The following is a 22,847-nucleotide window of genomic DNA, read 5'->3' on the forward strand; positions in this document are numbered from 1 at the left end:
AGGCCGCACCCCTTCCCGCCCAGATGAAACCCAAGAACTGCAACAACCTGGCTCTGCACACTTTTTTTTCTTTTGTCTTTTCTTTCTTTCTTTTTTTTTAAATTTCTTTCTCTGGGAAAGTCAAGAACATGGGGTGAAGGGTGGGGCCTCGTCACAAGTCAAAAGCAGAAGGGGGCAGCAAGGGCACTTCAGCCGAGGCTCAGGGCTCGAGGGACTCAGGCAGACTCAGAGGAGGAAGAGGAAGGGATGCCATGACCATGGCCGTAGCCACGGGTCACCCCTCAGGGAAGAGCGCTTCTCCTCCAGGCCACAGGAAGGACAGGACTCAGACCCTGTGGCCTCTGCGTGCCCTACTGCAGCTGCGGGTAGTGACAGGGCCCCACAGGTGGTCCTGCACCCTACACACCGGGCTGGAGTCCCAAGGAAAGGGACCTGGACCGGGCGTGGTCCTGCAAAGCCAGTGAGGGAGGAAAGGGTTGTGCCAGTGTCTGTGTGCAGGGCAGCGCCTCTGGAACTAAAGTGGCTGCTGCTGCCTGCCCACAGGTGGGTGATCCCCTGCCGTGGCTCCTGTCTAGCCAGGTGGCAGATGGGGGATCCCCTTACTCCCACCCAAGGTGTGTGTGGGGCGACCTAAACCTGCCTGGAAAGGCTAGGCTCCGCAGTGCTGGCAGACATACCCCCCGATTGCTGGGGTACGGTGTGTGTGGGAAACCGGGACCCTGGTCCAAGCCAACTAGACAAGAGTGCAGAGGTGACTCCAAGGGTCCCAAAATTAGCACCAGGAAGAAGGGCCCAGTGTGTGCATGGTAGGGGGGACCCAGGAGAGGGACTGGCTGACGTGGGGCCTTGCCAACAATGACCCCATCTTGGGGGTGATGTTTCCATCACCAGTAAAGGGGTATCCCCATTTTGAGCTCTGCTACTTACTGGGGGGGGGGGAATCCACAGGTGCCCGTCCTCCACCCTAGGACTTTGAGTCTCAAAAGAAGTGTGGCCTCACCCCATCTGCCCACATTATATCGCTGGCACATTGGTCAGGGAGACCTTCTCTTTAGGTCCCCCTCAGTAGCAATAAGGCACAGACAGGCTGGCCTGGGGCAGCAAGGGGACACCAGGCTGAGACCATGATGGGTGTGGGTCGCCAGTGTAAACCTGCTGTGACCTGGCGTGAGGGGGGTCCCCATTCTTAGCAGATCTGAGATGGGTCGGCCTGTCTCTCACCAAGGGAAGACGCACGGCTCAGAGGTTTGGGGTGAGTGTGGAGAGTGGTGACGGACAGAGCCTCCCCCCCCATCTGTGACTCGAGGTGCATAGGGACCACACACGTGTCTGGGGCCCGTGAGGCAGAGGGTGAGGGTGGGCAGGCGCCGGGGAGGGCCGGGCTGCTGGGTGGAGTGTGGAGCTTAGGACGGGGATGGGGGCGGGAGCGCCCCTGACGGGTCACATGACAGAACAGCATCTACAGCGAGGCTTCTTCATGTCGAGATCCTGGGCATCACTGGGAGTGGCTGAGGGCCCGGTCTGGTTCTCTTCCTTGGTGTCTGGGAGCTCAGCCGCACTGCCATTGAGCGGCGCCGGCTCCCTGGGGGTGGTGGCTGCATCTTCGATCACCAGCAGCTCAGCCTTGATGGTGTCCTGCAGGCCCAGTACCTTCTTGGTCTCTGCTTCATCTTCCACATTCTGATAACCCATGAAGACCATGGTTACTGGGGGCTCCTGACCGGGCTGGATGCCTGGTGGGCCCGATGTGGCCTCTCCTGGCTGAGCCGCAACTCCTGTAATCTCCCTCCTTGCCGGTGTGGTCCTGGTCGCATCCTCTGCGAGTCCCCGAGGCTCCGCTGGCCCGGCTGTGGACCCTGCCTCGCTCAGTGTGACCTCATCGGCCTTGTGAATGAGTTCCTCCACCTCGGAGGAGCTTAGCGGCTGGATTCCGTTCTCAGCGATGCCATCCACGGCATGGACCACTGTGTGGGGACATACGGAGAGAGTCAGCTGGGGAAATGCAAGGGCAGGGCAGGGAGACTGTAGGAGACCCCACTGTGACAGCCAGCTCTTGTGCATGTCTGGTGTCCCAGTGCTCAAGGGGACCAAGGAAGGACTGCAGTGAGTCCCAGCAATTCTAGCCTCGGGCTTCCTGTGTGCACTACAGGCCTGACTCGCTTTCTGAGTTGTGGTGAGCTAAGAGTATCCTCACCAAGGGGACCAATTGTCTGCAGCCCCAAAAACACACCTGGCAAACTCCTCCTGGATCCTAGACTGCGGGGAAAGGAGACAGGGTGGCCCTAGGAATCCAGGAAATTTCAGGGCTACCCTCCCCAGATGTCAGCTTTCCACCCTCCGGAAGAGAAGCCACTGTGTCTGGCTAGCCTCTTGGTGATACTGGGGTGAAGAAAGCAGGGTCAAACCTCTCCCATGGGCCTGGGCTCTTGAGATGAGAATCCATCAGTCTCCAAAGAAACGGAGCCCCTGCTGTTGCTAAGCAGCCAGGGTCCAGTCTAGCTGGTTCCGGGTCCCCAGAGAGAAGAGACGGTGGAGCAGCAGAGGGAGAGTGTGAGAGGGACTGTGCAAGGGACACCCATCCTTAAACAGTCGCGCCCAAGACACACAGCACGGTTCCTCCACATGTCACAGGGTATCATGTGAAAAGGAGGGAAGTTCTAGAATACACTGTAGCACGGAGGAACCTTTAAGATATTCTTCATTGAGAAACTCACACAGAAGGCCACATAGTGTGGGACTCCATGATGGGAAATGCCCCAAACAGCGAAGTCCTGAGACCAGAAGTGGGTGTATGAGTGATGGGGGCTGGGGACCGAATGGGGAGAAGCTTGTAGGGATGCAGAGCTTCTTCTGGGCTATGGGATGCTCTGAAAGCAGAGAGAATTATTGTACACCAAGGACCAAACCTCATAAACCATACATTGTAAAAAGAAATACAGGATATGTATTTATTGCTTAAAAATCAGAATGGGACCAGTTGGACTTTATGGCTCCCGCTAAAATCGTCCCTGATTAGATGTACCCTAGTTCCTTCAAAATGACTTCCCCACAGCTTAGTCCTGGAAAACACCTAGAAAACCAGTCAGGAAAGCTGGAAAGAACAGCCTACAATCCCCCAGTGAGGGGCTAGGAACGTGGTCAGGGTGGAGCCCCGCCTAGAATTCCCAGTGAGGGGCTGTGGGCGTGGTCAGCGTGGAGCCCCGCCTAGAATCCCCAGTGAGGGACTGGGGGCGTGGCCAAGGCGGAGTCCCGCCTAGAATCTCCAGTGAGGATTAGGGGCGTGGCTTAGTTGTTAGCCTTGGCCTAGCCTTCTGGAGGCCTGATTTCTGTCTCCAGCACCACCAGCACATAAAAATCCAGTCTCTTCTACAGCTCCCAGTACCCCTCCAGCCAGACCACGGCCCCTTCTCCCCTGTAGCCTTTGCACCAACTGGCTCCTGCCAGGCGCGCTGCTCCCTTCTCTTGGCTGGCAACTGTGGGCCTCTTGAGAAGCTCCCTTCTCACGCTGGCTCTGAGTGGCAGGTCTGAGCTTTGCTGAAGCTGCCTCTAGGTTCCATTTCAGTGCCCAGCGTACTGCCCAGGTTCTGAATAACGGACTGGGAGGGCGACCTGGGCTCAGAGGGTGCCCCTGCAGGAGGCGTGGCTTCTCATACCTTTTGTTTCGTCCTCGTAGACTTTCACGCCCTGAGGGAGTGGGTCCCGGGGGAGCAGTGTGGTGCTGGACAGCACCCTGGTCTCCCCGGTCACCTTGTCCTTCTCCACTGTGATCTCCACCGAGTACATGGCTGACAGGAGAGGCACGGGGTTACCCTAAGGCTCCTCCTCCCTCAGGCGCCCCCCACCGGGCTATGACCAAGCCAGGGAAGAAAGCCAAGCAGCGATGCCAGCCACACTGGAGACACTGGGCACAGCACCCAGTCGTGGCCCTCTCCTCTCTACACCTTCCACAGCTCCTAATGCTAAGGGTTCAAGTCAGTATTCTGCTCAGAACCCACAGCCCGCGCTTCCGTCCCCCTCAGGACCCCATGTCCTTGTGCACTACTGAGCCACCAGACTCTGGCCTCGAACTCACAGAGATCCGCCTGCCTCTGCCTCCCGAGTGCTGGCATTAAAAGCGAGCGCCACCATGCCCCATGAGATGAATCTGAACAGCATTTGTCCAGGCAGGCACTGACCGTGTGTGTCCCCCACCAACAAGCCTCCTCATGGCGCTATGGAAAATGCCAAGCCCTAACGGCCACCCTTAGTATCCCAAGTCGACCTCACACTGACCCAGACAGGGTCCGCAGGGCTCCATTGTAGCCCGATGTCCACCTCCACTGGCTCGTTCTCCCTCACAGTCACCTCCAGAAACATCTAGAACGGTCCCCTGCTGACCCACACAGCACCCCACCCACCCAGGCCGGGCCAGTGTCTATTCTCTGTGCAGCCAGCAGAGGGCACTCGTAAGCATGCAGCTGAGTGAGCAGTCCTACTCTTTCCAGAGGCCCTTCTTGCAACGTCCTCGCCCTCCTTTTCCTCCGCAGGTTAATTGGAAGGCCACTTGCACCAATCAGAATACCAACTCCCCGTCTTCCATGCCTGGATCCGTAAGCATTTGTTGAATGAATAACTGATTGTAAGTTAATCATTCGTCTCTGCACCTAAATAACTGCTTGCAGGGCAGCCCCACTCACTTGGGCAGGGTGTGCACCATTCAAAGTCACTGGCTGAAGAGATTGGGGGGACGGGAGGAACCGCATCTGGTGGCACCTTCTCAATTAAGAAACGTCCCTAGCCTCCTGAACTTGAACCCTGTGCAAGAAATTCTAGGCCAGCCGGGCAGTGGTGGCGCACGCCTTTAATCCCAACACTGTGGAGGCAGAGGCAGGCGGATCTCTGTGATTTCGAGACCAGTCTGGTCTACAGAGCTAGTTCCAGGACAGGCTTCAAAGCCACAGAGAAACCCTGTCTCGAAAAAAAAAAAAAAAAAAAAAAAACAAAAAAAAAAAAAAAAAAGAAAAAAAAAACAAAAAAAAAAAAGAAGAAATTCTAGGCCTCCTGCGGCCCTCCCTCCCCCAGGACAGAACACATCAGGTCCCACGTGAAGTCAGTGTGATGCTGGGACGGATCCTGGAGCAGGCAGGAACTGACGCAAGCGAGTTCAGCCTGTGTGCTGAGGTTAGGAATGGAAGCCGCTGGGCGCTGGGTTAGAGCCCCCATGCTGGCCGGTGGGTGGATGTGCTGCAGCCAAGCAGATGGATACTGAGGTCTGGGTGAACCCCACCCTGCCAGACCAGGGTGCGGAGGAGGGGCTAACCCACCTGCCTTCATCATGGTGGATCCCCCCGGAGTCCGCACTGGCGTGGAGGAAATGCGATTCTCTGCACAGGGCGCAGGGTGGAAAACAAGATGGAGTCAGAGACAAGATCACACGATCACCTCAAAACATCCCTCCAGGAACATGAATACAGACCTAAAATACCTGGTCCACAGACAACCAAGTCCCGCATACAGACTAACAGATTGCTTGACTCACTTGAAACCCCAGACCCCAACACATGCACCTGAACCCCAGACCCCAACACATGCACCTGAACCCCAGACTCCAACACATGCACCTGAACCCCAGACCCCAACACATGACCTGTATCCCAGACTCCAACACATGTACCTGAATCCCACACCCAACACATGACCTGAACCCCAGACCCCAACACATGACCTGCACCCCAGGCCTATGCATGCCCAGGGTCCCTCGCCCCACAGCCAGCCCAGCTGAACCCCACAGACTTCTCGTTATCCAGACAAAAATCAAAATCCCTGAGAGGCCTGCATGGATTTTCTTTTAATTATTAATTTTTAATTCTACAGCAAGACCGGGAGACAATCTCCTATGAATAATTAACAGTAAATCAGGCCAGAGAGCCCTAAGGCCGCATTGCCAGCAACACCAGCTGCACTGGGCAGGAAACACAGACCTGGGCTGGCGTGGTACTGCATGCCAGAGGCTGGGGATGGTCTACATAGTGAGTTCCAGGACAGCTTGGGCTATGCGGATGAAGACTTTGTCTCAAAAATAAATAAATAAATATGGCTATGTTGGGGCTCAGTGGATAGACCGCTCACTTGACTTGCAGGAATTCCCGGTCCCATCTCTGGCACCACATAGTTATTCCCAGTTGTCAGGGGGATCATCCTTGGCTATACACTGAGTCTAAAGCCAGCCAGGCTGCCTGAGCCTCTGCTTTTAAAAAGTGTATTTATATATGACACATGTGAGTATACATACACATATACTTATATTTTTGGAACTTGTTCTGTAGACCAGGCTGGCCTCGAACTCAGAGAGCCGCCTGCCTCTGCCTCCTGAGTGCTGGGATTAAAGGTGTGCGCCTGGTATCTCTTTTTAACGTGTGTGGTATATATACTTACTCCTGAGGCGAGTACAGGAGTGTGCATGCACAGATGGAAGCCTGAACCTGACACCTTGTGCATCCGCGGCCGTTCTCCACCTTTTCTGAGTTTACTCTATTTTAATTAGGTGTGTCTGCCTGCCAGGTCCCTTGAGGCTGGAGTTACAGGCTGCTGTGAGCTGTCTGCCACCTCCCATCCCTGAAATTAGCTGATAAAACCGGCCAGCCAGAGAGCCCAGATCCTGCCGCCTTGGCGTCCTCAACACTGGGGTGTCGGGTGTGACATTTTACAGATGTTGGCTGTGAACTGGTTAGCCCAGGGCATCAGCCCCAGCCAGCTTCCACACTAGCTCCTTCACGCTTGCCCGCCATCCCACCTCTGATCACCAGAGGGCACCAGAGGCCGCATTTTCCCGTTGGAAGCTTACCTTTCGGGGTGCCCAGCGGCATCTGAAAAAGAGGAGAAGGATTAGAGCTGCTCCGCCTCCCTCACTGCCCTAAGCTCCACCCCCAGCTGATGAATGGGCCTGCGGGGCTGGGAGTCTTGGGGAGACAGGCTCAACCCCTAATGGGGTCTCCAGCAAATTCTGTCAACCTGTGCCTAAGAGCTCCAGTTCAACCTTCAAAGCCCGCCCGCTCTGGGAAGGCTGCCCGCCATCCTCGTGCTCCGGGGGAAGGGTGTGTGTCCCACGGCGCTCAGATCCACACAGACCAGGGCTGGACAGCACAGCTCCTTCCTAGCATACACAGGCTGTGAGCGCGTCCTCGGCCGGCCCTGCCCCTCTGGTCAGCTGGCAGACCCTAAGTCTGGTCCTCCGTCCATCAAACGGAGGTTTAAAAAAAATTATTTGTGGGCAGGTGTGGTAGCTCATGCCTTTAATCTCTACACTCAGGAGGATCTCTGTGAGTCCCAGGGTTACACAGCGAGACCCTGCCCCCCCCCAAATAAATAAAATAACATAATAATAATAATAATGTGGAGCTCAACTGAGGCAGACACATGGTCCCTGCTGGCCTCTGTGTACGTACATACACACACGCATGCGCACTGAGGCAGTCACGAGGTCCCTGCTGGCCTTTGTGTACACACACACACACACACACACACATACGTGCACACTGAGGCAGTCACACGGTCCCTGCTGGCCTCTGTGTACATATGCACCAGCGTCGCACACAGACATCACACCCACACAACAGAGAAATAAAAAACAACATAGCCAGCTGGGTGTGGTGGAGCAGGCTTGCCAAGGTGGACCAGCTTGAGCAACACAAGTGAGAAATCGTCTCAAAAGATCCAAAACTCGGGTCAGCAAGATGGTGGCTCACAGGTGTTGAAATAAGAGCGGTGGGGCTGCATCCCCAGCACCTCAGCCGCCTGCTAGCTCATGCCCGAAATAACAACACACAAACTGTATTCATTTAAACACCGCTTGGCCCATGAACTCTAGCCCTTACAGGCTAATTCTCGCACCTGGACTAGCCCATTTCTAATAATGTGTGTAAGCACCCCAAGGTGCGCTTACAAGGAAGATTCTAGCCTCCGTCCATCCTGGGTCGGAGCTGCCTGGGAGAGCGGAGCCTGGCATCTCTGCTCCAGAGAGCAGAGCTGTCAAGTCTACCCAGGAGAGCTGAGCATGGTGTCTCTGCTCCAGAGAGCAGAGCTGTCAGGTCTCTCCAGGAGCAGAGCAGAGCAGAGTCTGACCTCACTTCCTCCTCCCAGCATCCTATTCTGTTTACTCCTCCCACCTATGTTCTAACCAATAAAATGGGCCAAGCCAGTTTCTTTATTAGCAAATGACCTTCCTCCATCACACAGGGCAAATGCTCTTGCCACCAAATCTAAAGACCTGGGACCGACATAAAGGTTAAAGGACAGGGGGCTGGAGAGATGGCTCAGAGGGTAAGAGCATTGCTTGTTCTTCCAAAAGTCTTGAGTTCGATTCCCAGCAACCACATGGTGGCTCACAACCATCTGTAATGAGGTCTGGTGCCCTCTTCTGGCTTGCAGGCATACACACAGACAGAATATTGTATACATAATAAATAAATATTTTTTTAAAAAAAGGTTAAAGGACAGAACTGACTCCACAGCGGGACCTCTGTTCCCCAGGAGACTATAACAGATAAAATTAAACATACAGATGTTAGGCTAAGGATGGATCATTGTTGGTTACTACTCCAGCACGACTCAGGTCCTGGGTTCAGTGCACAGCACCACCCCCCTCAAAAAGGAAAAAAAAAAAAAGCAGTAGAACGGAAAACTTGAGGGTGGGCTCCATTTGGGGCCAAGGCCTGGCTGCCACGGAATTGCCAGCACACAGGCACAGAGGTGGCTTCCACACAGAGGCAACGGACCCCAGAGTCTGTCCAAGCAGTATCTCTCCGGTCACCCAGGACCTGGCTTCTCTAGGAGCCTCTTACCTGCTGAGAATTCACCAGGGCGTCTGACTTTTGTTCTTCCTTGGCTGGGCTTGCAGACAGGGGCCGGACTGGGCTGCGGGCTGCGGAGTTCTCCTCTGGAGCGGCTGGCGCTGCCTCTCCAAACTCCAGGACATCAATTTCCTTCTCGAGCCTTTGTAGAGAGAGAAAGGTCACACACGGTGGCGCCTCAAATTTAGGTTTTTGGTGCCGGGCCATGGTGGTGCATGCCTTTAATCCCAGCACTCTGGAGGCAGAGGCAGGCGGATCTCTGTGATTTTGAAATCAGCCTGGTCTACAAGAGCTAGTTCCACATACCCTGTCTCCAAAAACAAAACAATAGAAAAATCTTAAAAAAAAAATAAAACAAACACAGAGTTTCTTTGTGCAGCCCTGGTTGTTCTGGAGCTTGCTCTGTGGACCAGGCTGGCCTCTGCCTCCCAAGTGCTGGGATTAAAGGAATGCCAAGCTTTTTGTGTGAGCGGTGTGGAGGTCTCGGGCTCGGCAGCAAGCACCTTATACCCTCTGAGTGATCTCAACAGGTCTATGTTTTGTTGTTTTGTAGGCCTGGTGATTCTGTGACTCTCCCAGCCAGCAGGCAGCAGGGCTGAGTCCACTGTGTGCTAAGCTGCTTCAGACTCCCCTCCCTGTTCTCCCACTTACAACTGACAGGAAGGGTGAGCTTTGTAGGGACAATGGAAAATTGTGTGTCATTATCACAAGCATCAGAAGAGTTCGGTACAAACAAGTCCCAAAAAACCAATTACGGCAGAGCCAGGCAATGTTAGGTAGGCCGCTGCAGGAGGATTGCTGCCAGTTTTAGGACAGTCTGAGCTACAGAGAATCAGATTCAAAAAAGCAAAATCAAAGAATTTTTAAAAGAGGAGGAGGGGGAGGGCAGTCAGGGGCTGGGGGCGTGGTCAGGGTGGAGCCCCGCCTAGCATCCCCAGTGAGGGGCTGGGGCGTGGCCAGAGGCGGAGCCTTGTCCTGGGCTCATCCTAGTCTTTGATTTCACCAGCCAGGCAAAAATCAAACCAAAACCTCACAAAACACTCAACGGGATCCCTAACTGGTTCATAGGAAGGAAAACAGAAGCCCGGGGAGTTCGCTGATCGCACATAGCTCCTTTAACGTGTAGGAAGGCCCCAAATGCTATCTTTATACCGCTCCCCACGTGGACAGGGAAATCTCAGCCAACCCCACAGTCAGGGTCTCTCATGGCCAGACTGAGTGCATATGGGCGTCCCTTCCTTGCTGGCAGACAGTGTAGAAGTTAGTAATTTCCTTCTACCCCGACCCCTCTTCTCCCAGCCAGACCCCCACCAGCCGCCTGCCGGAAACACTCGTGTTTTGTTACAGCCCCCACGGCGAAAGGCTGCTCTCCCTGTCCGGACCCCTCTATGGCTTCCTGCAGGCCCAGCTGGGCTGGCGCCAGGAAGCCCTCAGGGAGATTGGTGGTGGTACCTCCCTTCCTCCAGGAGGCAGCTTCTGTGTCCACAGCCACACTGGTTGGGCGCTGTGTGACCCTCAATGAGACACATGCCCATCCCTGATGCGGGGTCCCCAAGTGTCCCCAGGCCCAGACCATACTGCCCACCTGGCGATGGACTCCTCTAGGACCCGGACCTTCTGCTCATCCTCCTGCATCTGCTTCCTCATGTCCTCATCGCCCTCAGAGGTCGAGGACGGCGTCCCCTCCAGCAGCCAGCGTTCCCGCAGTGCCTTGGACTAGGGTGGCAGGGAAGAGGCTCAGAATCCAGGCAAGGCCACGACTGGATCAAAGTCAGGGTTAGGATTCATTTTAAGGTTAGGGTTATGAATGAGGTCAGTCAGGGTCAGGCTGGAGTCCAGTGACCTTAGTCCCAAACCATTCCAAGGGTCACACATGCCAGTAGCCCTACGTAGGCCCCACACAGACCAGGGTCCATCCCAAAGACCAGGGCTCCCAACAGAGCCCCACCCCTCCCCTCCCCCCTCGACCCCACCTTAAGATGCTGCAGCTGTCTCCGGTCATCTTCCAGTTGTCTCCGTCTGCTCTCGATCTCTGCCTGCTTCCTGCGCTTCTCCTGCGAGTGGAGGACCAGGTCAGGGCCGCATCCCCTGGTGGGTAGGACTAAGAACCCCTATGAACTGTACACAACACAGCTAGGACATAGCAGCATCAGCTGACTGTGGGCCTAGGTTGTGACAAATGCTAGCCTCAGTTCCCCCACTTGTCTTTTTCATTTCTGGGGACCCCTAGGTAACTCTCTGCTTGCTGTACCCAAATTCTGAGCCCCAGACTGTGCATCAAGAATCCTGGAACCCCATCCTTCCCAACCCACTCATGACCTCATATCCACAATGGGAGGAACTCACTGCGATGACCTGAAGCCGCTCCTGCTGGGACACAGTGTCTGTCGCCAGGACCCTGAATATAGGAGACAAAGTCAGAGAGGACAGCCGCCAACCCTAGACCCCCATAAGGTGCGACCTCCAGGCCTAGAGAGCTGGGATGCAGACAGGAAAGGGTGCTGTTAGGCTTGATATCAACTAATAGAGCGAGCGTCACCTCCCAGGAAAGACTAGAAGATCTATCAAGATGACCACCAGGGACCCTCCTCTCGACCAAATCACACACAGGGAGGATCAAGGGTGCCCTAGCTCCCCCTCAACCTCCCATCCCTGCAAACTAAATGACAGCCCAAGATTCCAGAGACAGCGTGCGTCTCCCCAGAACACAGGGCAAAGCATCGGCAAAGCCAAGGCGGCAGGGGCTAGCCTCAGGCACCTCCCCCAGCCCCCCACCCCCACTTTCCTGATGCCTTATCTCCACAGACTGAAATTACAGCCATGCTCAACACCCTTGGCCTGGACTCAGGCTTCCCTGTACCTCTCTGGGCTTCAGTTTCCCACTTGAGCAACTCAGGAGCAGGAGATACACCCAGCTCTGAGCCTGTCCAGGACTGTAACAGGGAGGCGGTCCAGCAGGCCCTACAGAGGAGAGCCTTCACCCAAATCCGCCCAGGCAATGGAGCCAGCGGTGCCTCCCCAGCCCTCACTTTCAGGTTCAGTTTCGTGACCTCACTTGAGGCCTGTGAAATGACCTGGCTCCCACGCCCTGGCAGATGACCCTGTCCATCCAGCTGCTCCCTTCCTGGCAGGAAGCACCTTCCCTTCTCAGTGCCTCCCAGGGGCCTGGTGGAGTGAGCACACACTGATTTATCTATTTTTACAGGCCTAGGGATGGGACCTTGGATGTGATAAGCAGGGGCTCCACGGTGGCCACACCTTCAGCCCTGTTTCTTACTGTGTGTGTGTGTGTGTTACATGAATTTGTACACATGGATACAGATAGGTGTGGATGCCAGAAGCCAGTTCTGAGTGTCGTTCCTCAGTCACCACCCAGCTCGTGTTTTTTATTTTGTTTTGTTTTGCTTGTTTGTTTGTTTTTTCTTAAACAGGGTTTCTCTGTTTAACAGCCCTGGCTGTCCAAGCTGGCCTTGAACTCGTAGTTCCGAGGTCCGCCTGCCTCTGCCTCTGGGTGCTGGGATTAAAGGCCCGTGCCCCTTGATTTCTATAGAAAGACACTGCTGCACTAAATTGCCCATACTGGCCTCAGCCTTCGAAACCACTGCCTCACCTGGGTCACGCACTGGGCCTGACTTTCCTGTCTTCCCTTTGTCATCCAAAAGGCTCCATGCAGCTTGGTGGGAGCCTCCTCCCAACAACCCGAGCTTCTCACAGCACTGATCAGAGCCCAGCCCTCCCCTTCACTCGCACACCCTCTTGAGACTCCACTTGAGGCAGCCTAGCCCACGGATCGACCTGCTGGTTCCCCGCCCCTCCTTCCTCCCTACCCACATATCTGTCATCTATCTACCTGCTGGTTCCCTGCCCCTCCTTCCTCCCCCTCGCTCAGTCTATTTCAGCCACTGAGACTCAGATGCTTCTTCTACCCAGACCTTTGCATCCCCTGGTCTCCCAGTCTGGCGAGTTTTCTCCAAGGCCCAATGTTAACACGCAGAGGGGCCAAGGTGCTGCTCCTGTGGTACCCCACATTTCCTCCTCCATTCTAGGAACAGGGCACAGGGGAGAGGGCCAAGACTCCTAATCCCAGCACCCAGAGGCAGCAGCAGCCTACAGAGTGAGTTCCCAGCCAGCCAGAGGCTCTGTTTAAAAATAAAATTGAAAAGATTCAAGACCCTCGGGAGAAACGGGCCGCGGGGAGTTACACACCCAGTGTGTTATTCCCCCACCAAAGAATCCGGTGGCCATTCAGGCTGGGCACAGGGGCAGTGTGGCTGCTGGGCTGGTAGAGACAAGGCGCTCAGTGTCCCCAGGCCAGCATGGACGAGGAAGTCAGGTGGACATAGGCAGTCGGCATAGAGACAATGTTCTCAGTCGTCCCAAGAAGACAGCTAGCTTCCATCCCTCTGGCCCAGCGGTCCCCAGATCTTCGTAGTAGCCCAGTCACAAGTACAGGCGCGCAGCTGAGCCCCTCCCGTGACCCTCCCCACCCCCGGGCGCCACTGCTGTGATGGATGGCAGGCCCGCGGGAGGCGGTCGCCCTGGCAACCCCGCTGTTCCCATGGCAACGCGAGGCCCTGAGTGTGGAGGAGGGACCTGCGCTGAGCATCCACACACACACACCCCTCCCCGGCCCAGCGCTGAGGGGCTGTGAGGCTTCCACTTGCTTTGGGCTGGAGCGGGGAGAAGGGGTGTCGATTGGAGGGTGACAAGGCCCTTGCCTTTTCTCTCATTTTGGTTTTTGGCGTTCCCACCCATCTCTCTGGGGAGGGTCTGGACCAGGCAGTGAAGGTTAAGGGGGAAAATATGCATATCATTAAACCCAAGTCATATCGCAGGGCCCGTGCCCGTGATTCCAGCAGTAGAGGATCTGAGGCAGGAGGACAGTGAGCTCAAAGCCAGTCGGAAAACTAGGTAACATCTGGTCTCAAAATACAGAATGAAAAGAGACTGGGGCTGAAGCAGAGAGGGCGGACATCCCCAAGCATGCAGGAGGTCAGGGATCCTACAGAACTAGTCTACAGAGTGAGTTCCAGTTCAGCTACAGTTACACAGAAGAGCCGTTTTGAAGAAAAAAACATGTATTCATTTTATTATGTGTGTGTTGTGTGTGTGTGCGTGCAAATGGAGCTGGGTATAATGGTTGATGCCAGTCATCCCTGCACTTGGGAAGCCGAGGCTAGCCTGGGCTACAGAGTGAGGAAGCAGTAAGTCACTGAGAAAAGCCCCTCCGGAATGACCAAACAGAGGCCGTATCCCCAAAGGTCTTACGCGCCCCACTTGTGAGATGGGCTGCCCTTCTGTGCAGGGCTGTGTCCCTGGACAGGTGACCTGCGGGCTCCTCTGTGGACGGCGGGCACTGTCCCAGAGCTGTTGACACCCTGCAGCTCAAGGAGTCGCCCTTTCTGGGGATCATTTTAAAGCACTTGGGGGGTGGATCTGGGCTCCTCCGCTGATGGGGGTGGGTGGCTGCGGACCAAGGAGGGCGTAGTCTCCGAGCTCCTGAGATAACTCAGCTCCAGATGAGATAATGGGAAGCCAGTGACAGCGAGCCCAAGCCTTGGCTTCCAGTTTTGTTTTTGCAAGGCCCAGAGAAGTTACGCAACAGGCCCAAGGTCACACAGCGGACAGGGTGGATCTGGCAGGGATAGGAGATGAGGGGATTGCTCAGGCTTATTCCTCCACAGCCTAGACAGCTCCACTACCCAGCAGGACAGCAATGAGAGGGATGGAGCTGGTCAGGCGTGGAGCCCAGCGCCCAGAACATTCCTGCAGCTAAATGAAAGGAAAGAGTTGATGGTGACCTTGGTCAGGAGGGGGTGGTCACAGGGCAGGTGAGAAGGAGAGCAGCCGGTCACCTCTCCTCCGCCTGCCCAATCCACCGGTCTGCTGCCCCCCAATCTCAGGGCACCCTGTGTCTCCTGGGCTCCTAGTATTTGACAACTTCAGACCTCAGGTTTCAAGCCTGCTCCAAACCCTAACCTAACCTTAGCGGTCAGGGTCAGATTGGCCTTCCCTGCCCTGAACACCTTCAGCCTTTCCACCTCCAAAGAAAACTGGGCACAGCCTCTTCCTCCAGGGAGTTTTCTAATCTCCCATTCCAGGCTCCAGCAGCCTCAGGCACCGCTGAGCAGTGCCGACCAGTGCCAGAGCAACAGATGCACTGGCCTTAACCTGCAGTTGGCAGAGAGGCTGGGCCCTGCCCTGGTCCTCACAGGTGGAAGGTCCAGAAGCCCCACCCCCCCACAACACTTCCAGTAGTGCCCGCTGTGACCCCAGGGCCTTGGTTCTTGCCCTTTTGCCCACTTGGTGCAGACGCCCCCAGATCTCTGCAGACCAGGCACCGTCCTAACACTTGTTACCTGCTCTGAACACGGCGTGTTTGTATCCACAAGCTCCTGGACACAGCTACTCAATGACCGCAGAGCGGCGAGGCCTGGTCAGGGGAGGTAGTCCACGGGACACTTGTCCTGTGAGTCCAAGTGACTGCTGGGACCTACAACTATCTACAGCGGGGCCTGGATGCCCAACGCCCTGAGCACAGTGTTACAAACTAACATGCAAGCCATTAGTGTCCCTGGGTGGACGCAGCTTGGACCACCCACAGGGGAGCACTCAGCCATAGGGAAGAGCAAGGCGACCCCACTGGGGACTCAAGGGTGCCGGAAGATTAGAAGGGGATAAGGTGACTGCTGCTGGGTGTGGGCTACATTTTGGGGTGACGGAAGGTTCTAGAGCAGTGGTTCTCGCCCTCCCTAATACCACTACACATTAATACAGTTCTTCATGTGCAGTGACCCCCAACCATAAAATTCTGTCATCACCGCTGTAATGTGGCTACTGTTATATCTGAGAGGAGACCTCAGTGAAAGTGTTGTTTGGGTCACTACCCACAGGCTGACAGGGCTCTAGAGGAGACAGAGGAGACAGCTGAACAACTTGGCATCAATATGTAGGTTGAATGCCCCCTGGAGGGAAACGGATGGGATCAAGTTTAAGCACAAAATGCATTTGTCTCGTATATATTCAGAGCTATCTTTTCTTCGCAATGGGGTTCAGGTAACCCAGGACATCCATGGGCCTCTGTGAGCCAAGGATGACCTCGAACTCCTGATCCTCACTCTAGCCTCTGACTCCCAGTGCCGGGGTGACAGTGTGTGCCGCCACCCCTGCTTCCTGTGGTGCTGGGGACGGAGCCCAGGTAACGTGATGCCAGGAGTGGTGTACAAGGGGCCTCTCTGCCCAGGAGCATCTCAAGCCGCACACCCCTGCCGTGGGTGGACCAATACAGAACCAGGCACAAAATCCTCCACCTGAGTCTATCAGTGCTCAAAATACTCCAGATTTTTATTTTTTTAATTTAATTTATTTATTTATTTTGTTTTTCGAGACAGGGTTTCTCTGTAGCTTTGGAGCCTGTCCTGGAACTAGCTCTTGTAGACCAGGCTGGCCTCAAACTCCCAGAGATCCGCCTGCCTCTGCCTCCCAAGTGCTGGGATTAAAAGCGTGCACCACCACCGCCGGGCTTACTCCAGATTTTTAAAAGACATTTATAGCTAGGTGGTGGTGGTGGTGCACACCTTTAACCCCAGCACTTGGTAAGCAGAGGAAGGTGAATCTCTGAGTTCCAGAATAGCCAGGACTACACAGAGAAACCCTGTCTCAAAAACAAAAACAAAAAGACTTATTTATTCTGTTTTCTCATGTGTCTGTGTGAGTTCGTGTGTACCACGAGTGTGCATGTGCTGACTGGATCCTCTGGAGACAAGGTTGCAGATGCCTGTGACCTGCCTAACGTGGGTGCTGGGAACTGAACCCAGGTCCTCTGGAAGGGCAGCTGGAAGCTCTAACCACCAAGACACACCTCTCCAACCTATACATAAATTTAAAAAGATCTACATGGTGGCACACGTCTTTAATCCCAGCTGTCAGGATGATGCGGGAATTTCTCCTCTGTGTGCTATGAATATGTTTTACTGCCATTGGTTAATAAAGAAGCTGCTTTTGGCCAATGGCTTAACAGAGTAAAGACAGGTGGAGTCAGGGAGACGCCATGTAGCTGCCAAAGGAGACAAACGCCCAGAAACCATACTGGTAAACTGAGAGCCTCATTGTGGTTTTACAATATAATAGGAATGGGCTAATTTAAGATGTCAGACTTAGTTAATAAGAAGATAAGAAGCCTAAGCTATTGTTGTGATTATTTTGGGCCTGGGCAGCAGGAAAACAAACAAGCGGCCTCCACCTACATCGGGAGGCAGAGGCAGGAGGATCTCTGTGAGTTCTGGGCCAGCCTAGCAGGGCTACACAGAGAGGCTGTCTTGAAAAACCAAAAACCAACCATCCAAACAAACAAACAGACAAAAAACTTTAACAAATCATGGAGAATGTGCTAATAGTGGCTGTCAACTGGACAGGTTCTAGAATCGCCATGGAGACAGACTACAGGGTAAACCCCTGAAAATTTTGTTACATTAGGTTAACTGAGGTGAGAAGACCCGCCCTGACTGTGGCAGTCCTGTCCACAGGCTGCGGCCCTGGGCCATCTCTCTGTCTCCTGACTATGGACTCAGTGTGACCAGCCACCTCAAGCTCCCGCTGCCCTGCCCTGACGGCTGAGGTGAACTGTGGTCAGAACACACCCTTCCTCCCCCCAGCCAGAGACATGTCGCTGATTTAACAATGTGTTCATCAGCTCATATTTACAGGCACAAAACCTTTCCTCTGAAGGCCGAGCCAAAGACAGGCTGGGGTCCCCCCACCCTCCTGGTCCTGCCCTCAGACTTCCTATGGACAGAGGATTCGAACAAGGTGGAGCCGGGGAGATGGCTTTGGCAGGTAAAGGGCTTGCGGCACAAGCACAAGGACCTGAGTTTAAGTCCCCCCCCCCATCACCCACATAAAAAGACGGACGCGGTGGCCCTGGCTTGTCGTCCCAGCCCTGGGGAGGCAGAGACGGGATCTCTGGAGCACACTGGCCAGTCAATGTGCCATAAGTTCCAGCCCACTGGGCATGGTGGTGTGCATCTTTATTCCCAGCACTCGGGAGGCTGAGGCAGGTGGATCTCTGTGAGTCTACAAAGAGACTTCTAGGACAGCCAGGACATAGACAGACCATCTCTCGAAACAAAAATGAAAACACTAACCAAGCAACAAGGAGAGAGAGAGAAAAGACAAAGGACATGGTCTTTTTTCTCTGTGCTGGTGTCACAAAACCCCAGTCTCTGCCTCTCTGCTGGGCACCCAGGCTGGACCACACCCTGCACAGCTGCTCTTGCACATCTGGCTCCACGGGCTACTTTCTCGCAGTCATTCAGGGCTGGGCTGGGGCTCCCTCACCATGCTCTGACTGTCCCTCGTTCTTGGTGTAAGACCTCCAGAAGACAGATGGCCTCTGCAGCCTGACGCCGGCTCCAGACACAAGCCCTCCTCGCCTGGCCCCGCCATGCCCTTGGTCCCTTTAGCACAGACACTGTGGCTCTGCAGCCTGTGGGGTTGGGGTCCAAGCACAGGTCACAGAAGGCTGTCTCTCTGAGTCTGTCTGCAGGCACTAGTCTGGCCAGCAGGTGCCTCTGTTGCCTCAGGTTCTGGAGAATCTTTTTTTGTTTGTTTGTTTTTGTTTTCTAAGACAGAGCTTTTCTGTGTAGTTTTGGTGCCTGTCCTGGAACTCACTCTGTAGACCAGGCTGGTCTTGAACTCACAGAGATCTGCCTGACTCTGCCTCCCGAGTGCTGGGATTAAAGATGTGTACCACCACCACCCGGCTCCTGGAGAATCTTTTACAGAAAAGGACAGCGTAGAAAGGAACAACACAAAATAGAAAATCTTTCGTGGACTAGGAGACCGAGGCAGTAGGGTGAAGAACTGGAAGTCACCTGTGCTACACAGTAAAAGGCTACCTTAGGGGGAAAAAGGCTCTTTTAAAAGAAAATCTGAATGTGGTGATACACCTCAGAAAGCTGAGGCAGGAGCGATGGAGAGGCTGGGGCAGTGATGGAGAGGCTGGGGCAGCGATGGAGAAGCTGCAGTGATGGAGAAGCTGGGGCAGCGATGGAGAAGCTGCAGTGATGGAGAAGCTGGGGCAGCGATGGAGAAGCTGCAGTGATGGAGAAGCTGCAGTGATGGAGAAGCTGGGGCAGCGATGGAGAAGCTGCAGTGATGGAGAAGCTGGGGCAGTGATGGAGAAGCTAGGGCAGCGATGGAGAAGCTGGGGCAGTGATGGAGAAGCTGAGGTCTTCCTTGGCTATGTAGTGAGTTTGAAGCCATTCTGGTCTACATGTCTCAAAAAAATTAAAATTGCAAGGAGAATAGGCAGAATTCTGGCAAGATGGCTCAGCAGGTAAAGGTGCTTGCTGCGAAACCCGAGGCCCTGAGTTTGATTCTCAGAACCCACATGGGGGACAGACAGAATGACCTGCAGGTTGTCCTTTGATCTCCAGGCATGCACCATGCCCCACCACAAAAATAATAAATAATATAACAAACTAAAACACAGCAACAAAATTCTCTAGATGCATAAACTTTACTCACATTTCAGGGGCCAACTAGATGACTTGGTGGGTAAGAGGGCTTGCTGTCACGCTGACAACCTGAGCTCAATCCCCAGAACCCACACCGTGGAAGGGGAGAACTGACTCCCAAAACCTACACCTGAATCCATATACTCTTCCGCACTCACACACAAATCATTTTTTTAAAGAAAAAAAATAAAAGCCAAACCAAACCAGAAATTTCTTGAATTTCAAACTGAATTCCCTTGTATTGGAGACAAACACCCCAGAGTTAAGCGGGCTGACATGTGAGGCAGAGTTTGCAAGTTCAGCAACACAACAGACAGAGAAAACCAAAGCTGGCTTGGCATTCAGTGATCAGGGTAGACCTGGCACAGCCACCAAGAGACTCACAGGCACGCAGGGTAGGGTGGAGCGGGGGGGGGGGGGGGGGGGGGGGGGGGGGGGGGGGAGGAGAGGTGGGGTTAGGATCCAGGTAGCACCCACAGAAGTCTTCCCTTTTCAACGTTTCCGTTCTGGTAGCTCATGCTTGTCACCCCAGCACTCCAGGAGGCTGGGGCAGGAGGGAAGGCCAGAAGGGGGTGTGGGATCCCCTGGATCTAGCATTACTGGAGTTGGGGGTCACCATGTGGGTGCTGGAGACCAAACTGGGCCATCTGCAGGAGCAGTGAGCTCTCTTACAGGGGGGCCGTCTCTCCAGTCCTCTCTTTTAATTCTCTACTGCATACCTTTTTAGTTTGTTTTTTTGAGACAGGGTTTCTCTGTGTAAGCCCTGGCTGTCCTGGAACTCCCTCTGTAGAGCAGGTTGGCCTCGAACTCAGAGATCAGTCTGCCTCTGCCTGACTGCTGGGATTAAAGGTGTGTGCCACCACACCCGGCTCTTTTTCTCAATTTTTAAAGGGCTTTTTGTGGTTGTTGAGACAGAATCTTTCTATGTAGCCCTGGCTGGCCTGGAACTCACAGAGATCCGCCCGCTGCCTGAGTGCTGGGAGGCGTGGGCTGCCAAGCCCTGATCTTTAAAATGCATGGTGAACACCCCTCTCCTTCAGCCCTTGTGGTAAATGAGGGTCGGCCAGGGCCAGATGGAAATTCCTTCCACCCTGTGTCCACTGGAATCCCTCATTCATGGTCACACGGGCCAATCTCCTGCTGAACCCACTCCAAATCCAGTAACCGACTGGGCGCCCACCCAGGGAGAGGCCCATGTCAAGAAGCCACAAAAACCTTGAAGCAGGTGCTAAGGGTCTCAGTGCTGTGTGGCTCTGGTGCAGCACCTAGACCCCTCTGAGCCAGTGGGAAAGAAAGAGCTAGAAGAATAGGAAACAATAGAGGCCGAAATGCAGAAAAATGTTTTTCCTCTGCTGTTCTGGGTGGGAAGTTTTCTCATCTGTCAGTGAGCCCCTGGCCACTGCCACACCCAGGCCTGTCCCTGCTGTCAGAGGCTCCCGTGGGCCAGGTCAGCTGAACAGATAAACAAGCCAGGGGATGTGGGGCAGGCAATCCGGGCGTTGGCTCCCCTGAGACCCTGGCTGGGCTCCCAGGGCGGGGAGGGGAGCAGCCAGGCCTTTGTCTGGGCTTTCTGAAGTAAAGGACTGGGAGTTAGCCTTCTTGGCCAGGGAGGGATATAATAGCCAGTCTCCACCCACCGGTGGGTGTGGTGGGTCACGGGTTAATCCCAAGAGGAAAATTGTCTCGTACAAAACACACCCAGAGAGGGAAAGGCAGGGGGAGCAGCCACCAGCCAAGCTGGCTGGACTTCTATGTCCCAAACCCTGGCTGGGATGAGGACAGGGGCCCTGCGTGGGGTGCCACTACTCCAGTCACCAAGCAGGCGGGTTTGTGACCTAGGCGATGTTTCCTCAACACCCCTCAAGCACCTATCCTTCCCACCTGTGGGAGTAGGGGGGGCTTGGGGGACACCTTCACATTGCTTAGAGGGGACCGCATGCCTGAATGAGCGAGCGTACATGCTCTTTTGGCTCCCGGCTGTGTACAAAATCTTCCACTGCCCATCAATCTCTCTCAGACCCACACAAACAGACCGCAGCTCACACCAGTCTGGATTTGTGCACTGGGTACCGCCACCGTTTTCAACCTGAACCAGTTATCCCTTTGAGTCACACCATCAGGTCCCCCCCTTTTCCTGGCGGGGAGCATGCTTAAGAGGGAAAGGGAGAAATAGATTAGAGCCCCTGACAGGGAACCGCCCGCCTAGCTCTCCGCGAAAATCCACCTCTCAAGCCAGTGGCAACTCAGGACCACATCTAATGGGCCGGAATCGGTTTGGCCAGGAGGCTACAGGCCCCGGTGAGGCCACGAGGAGGGCAGGACGCAGGAGGGACCGACAGAAGCGCCAGAAGCCGCGAGTCGAAGATGGGGGAGGGGAGGCGGGTAGCACCTTGCCCTTTGAGGAAGGGTCCCCCCACTACTCCCGAGATCCCGCAGGCTCTCGGGGGCCGCCCACCCACAGGTGGCCCAGCTTGGATTGAAGGGTCTTGCGGGAGCATGGGCCTCTCTCCTTTGCATCCTACGAGCGATGTGTGGGTGCAATCCGGGTGCCCCCCCCCCAGAATGATTGGGGATCAGGCCTGGAGCGCGCGGCCCAGCTCGATCCCTCCCCTTTGCAGCTGGGAACGGTCTCCCCTCTTCGCCTCTGGGTCTCTCTTTGGGGGCCTGGGGCGGCGGAGCGCGCGTGGCCGGGTACTCACTCCATCTCCCGCGAGGTCCGTGGGCGGTGCAGCGCGAGGCAGGACCGACTCTTAGGGCCTGGCGGCCAGGGTTGCGCGGAGCGGGGGCGGCCCCGGCGCGGGCATAGTCCCCAGCGCGCCGGGTATTGTCCGGGCGCGGCCGGGTGGGCTCGTGCGCGCGCCGCCTCTGCGCGCTCCCTGCACCCCGCGCGCCCGCGCGCGCCTCCTGCTGGCAACAGACGCCCCCACCGGCGCAGCTGCACCCCAAAGCGTCGCCCAGATCCCGGACCCAGTTACCCTGAGCTCTGGATGGGAGGAAAAGAGCCCAGATACAGTTCAGGGCCTGAAGTGGAGCCCCGAGACGCGGGAGAGCTGTGAAGAGGTAGCGGATTAACTCAGACTTTGCTCCTGCGTTCCTACCTGGACTGCAGCCCCTTGGCTCTAAACAGTTACTCATTAGGCCTCGGGACGGAGCAGGGAGAGTGTGTCACAAAACTCGCTTTTATGATAGAATAGTTGTCTTTTGGCTTGGTTTTGCAGAGTGTGTGTTCACCTTGTGTGCACGTGGAGGTCCAAGGATACCCTGGGCTCCCGTCCTCAGGAGCCTTGCTTTTGTTTTCTTTTGTCCAGGTCCCACCTCGTAGACTAGGATGGCCTGAAACTCACAAGGATCCCCGCCTCGGCCAGGCCTGTGCCGCCACACCTGTCTATCTTTCCTGGGTTAGGATCTGTGTTTTTCTTGGCCTCTTTGTCTTTCTGTCCATCCCACCTCCTTAGGCTGCTGGAGGGTTAACAGCTCTTAGAACGGGGCCCAGGACACACTG

The 22,847-nt window shown here is 55.2% G+C and overlaps 1 protein-coding gene across 2 annotated transcripts; it reads right to left on the reverse strand.

The window, feature by feature from the left end:
- Nucleotides 1-77: 77 nt before the first annotated feature.
- On the reverse strand, nt 78-22,198 carry Palm (paralemmin). Of its 2 annotated transcripts, XM_050123326.1 has the most exons (9): nt 22,045-22,198; nt 11,175-11,226; nt 10,802-10,882; nt 10,414-10,544; nt 8,820-8,970; nt 6,824-6,845; nt 5,304-5,363; nt 3,654-3,785; nt 78-1,964 (listed from the first exon to the last, which is right to left on the reverse strand). In XM_050123326.1, exons 1-9 carry the CDS (start codon nt 22,047-22,049, stop codon nt 1,441-1,443), a joined length of 1,158 nt encoding a protein of 385 aa, XP_049979283.1. In that variant the 5' UTR covers nt 22,050-22,198; the 3' UTR covers nt 78-1,440. The 2 variants fall into 2 exon arrangements, with proteins under 2 accessions (XP_049979283.1, XP_049979282.1); XM_050123325.1 differs by lacking the exon at nt 3,654-3,785.
- Between the last annotated feature and the right edge of the window lie 649 nt (nt 22,199-22,847).

This window comes from Alexandromys fortis, unplaced genomic scaffold (genome assembly GCF_014885135.2).
Source record: "Alexandromys fortis isolate MF-2015 unplaced genomic scaffold, M_Fortis_MF-2015_v1.1 scaffold_221, whole genome shotgun sequence".
NCBI lineage: Eukaryota > Metazoa > Chordata > Mammalia > Rodentia > Cricetidae > Alexandromys > Alexandromys fortis.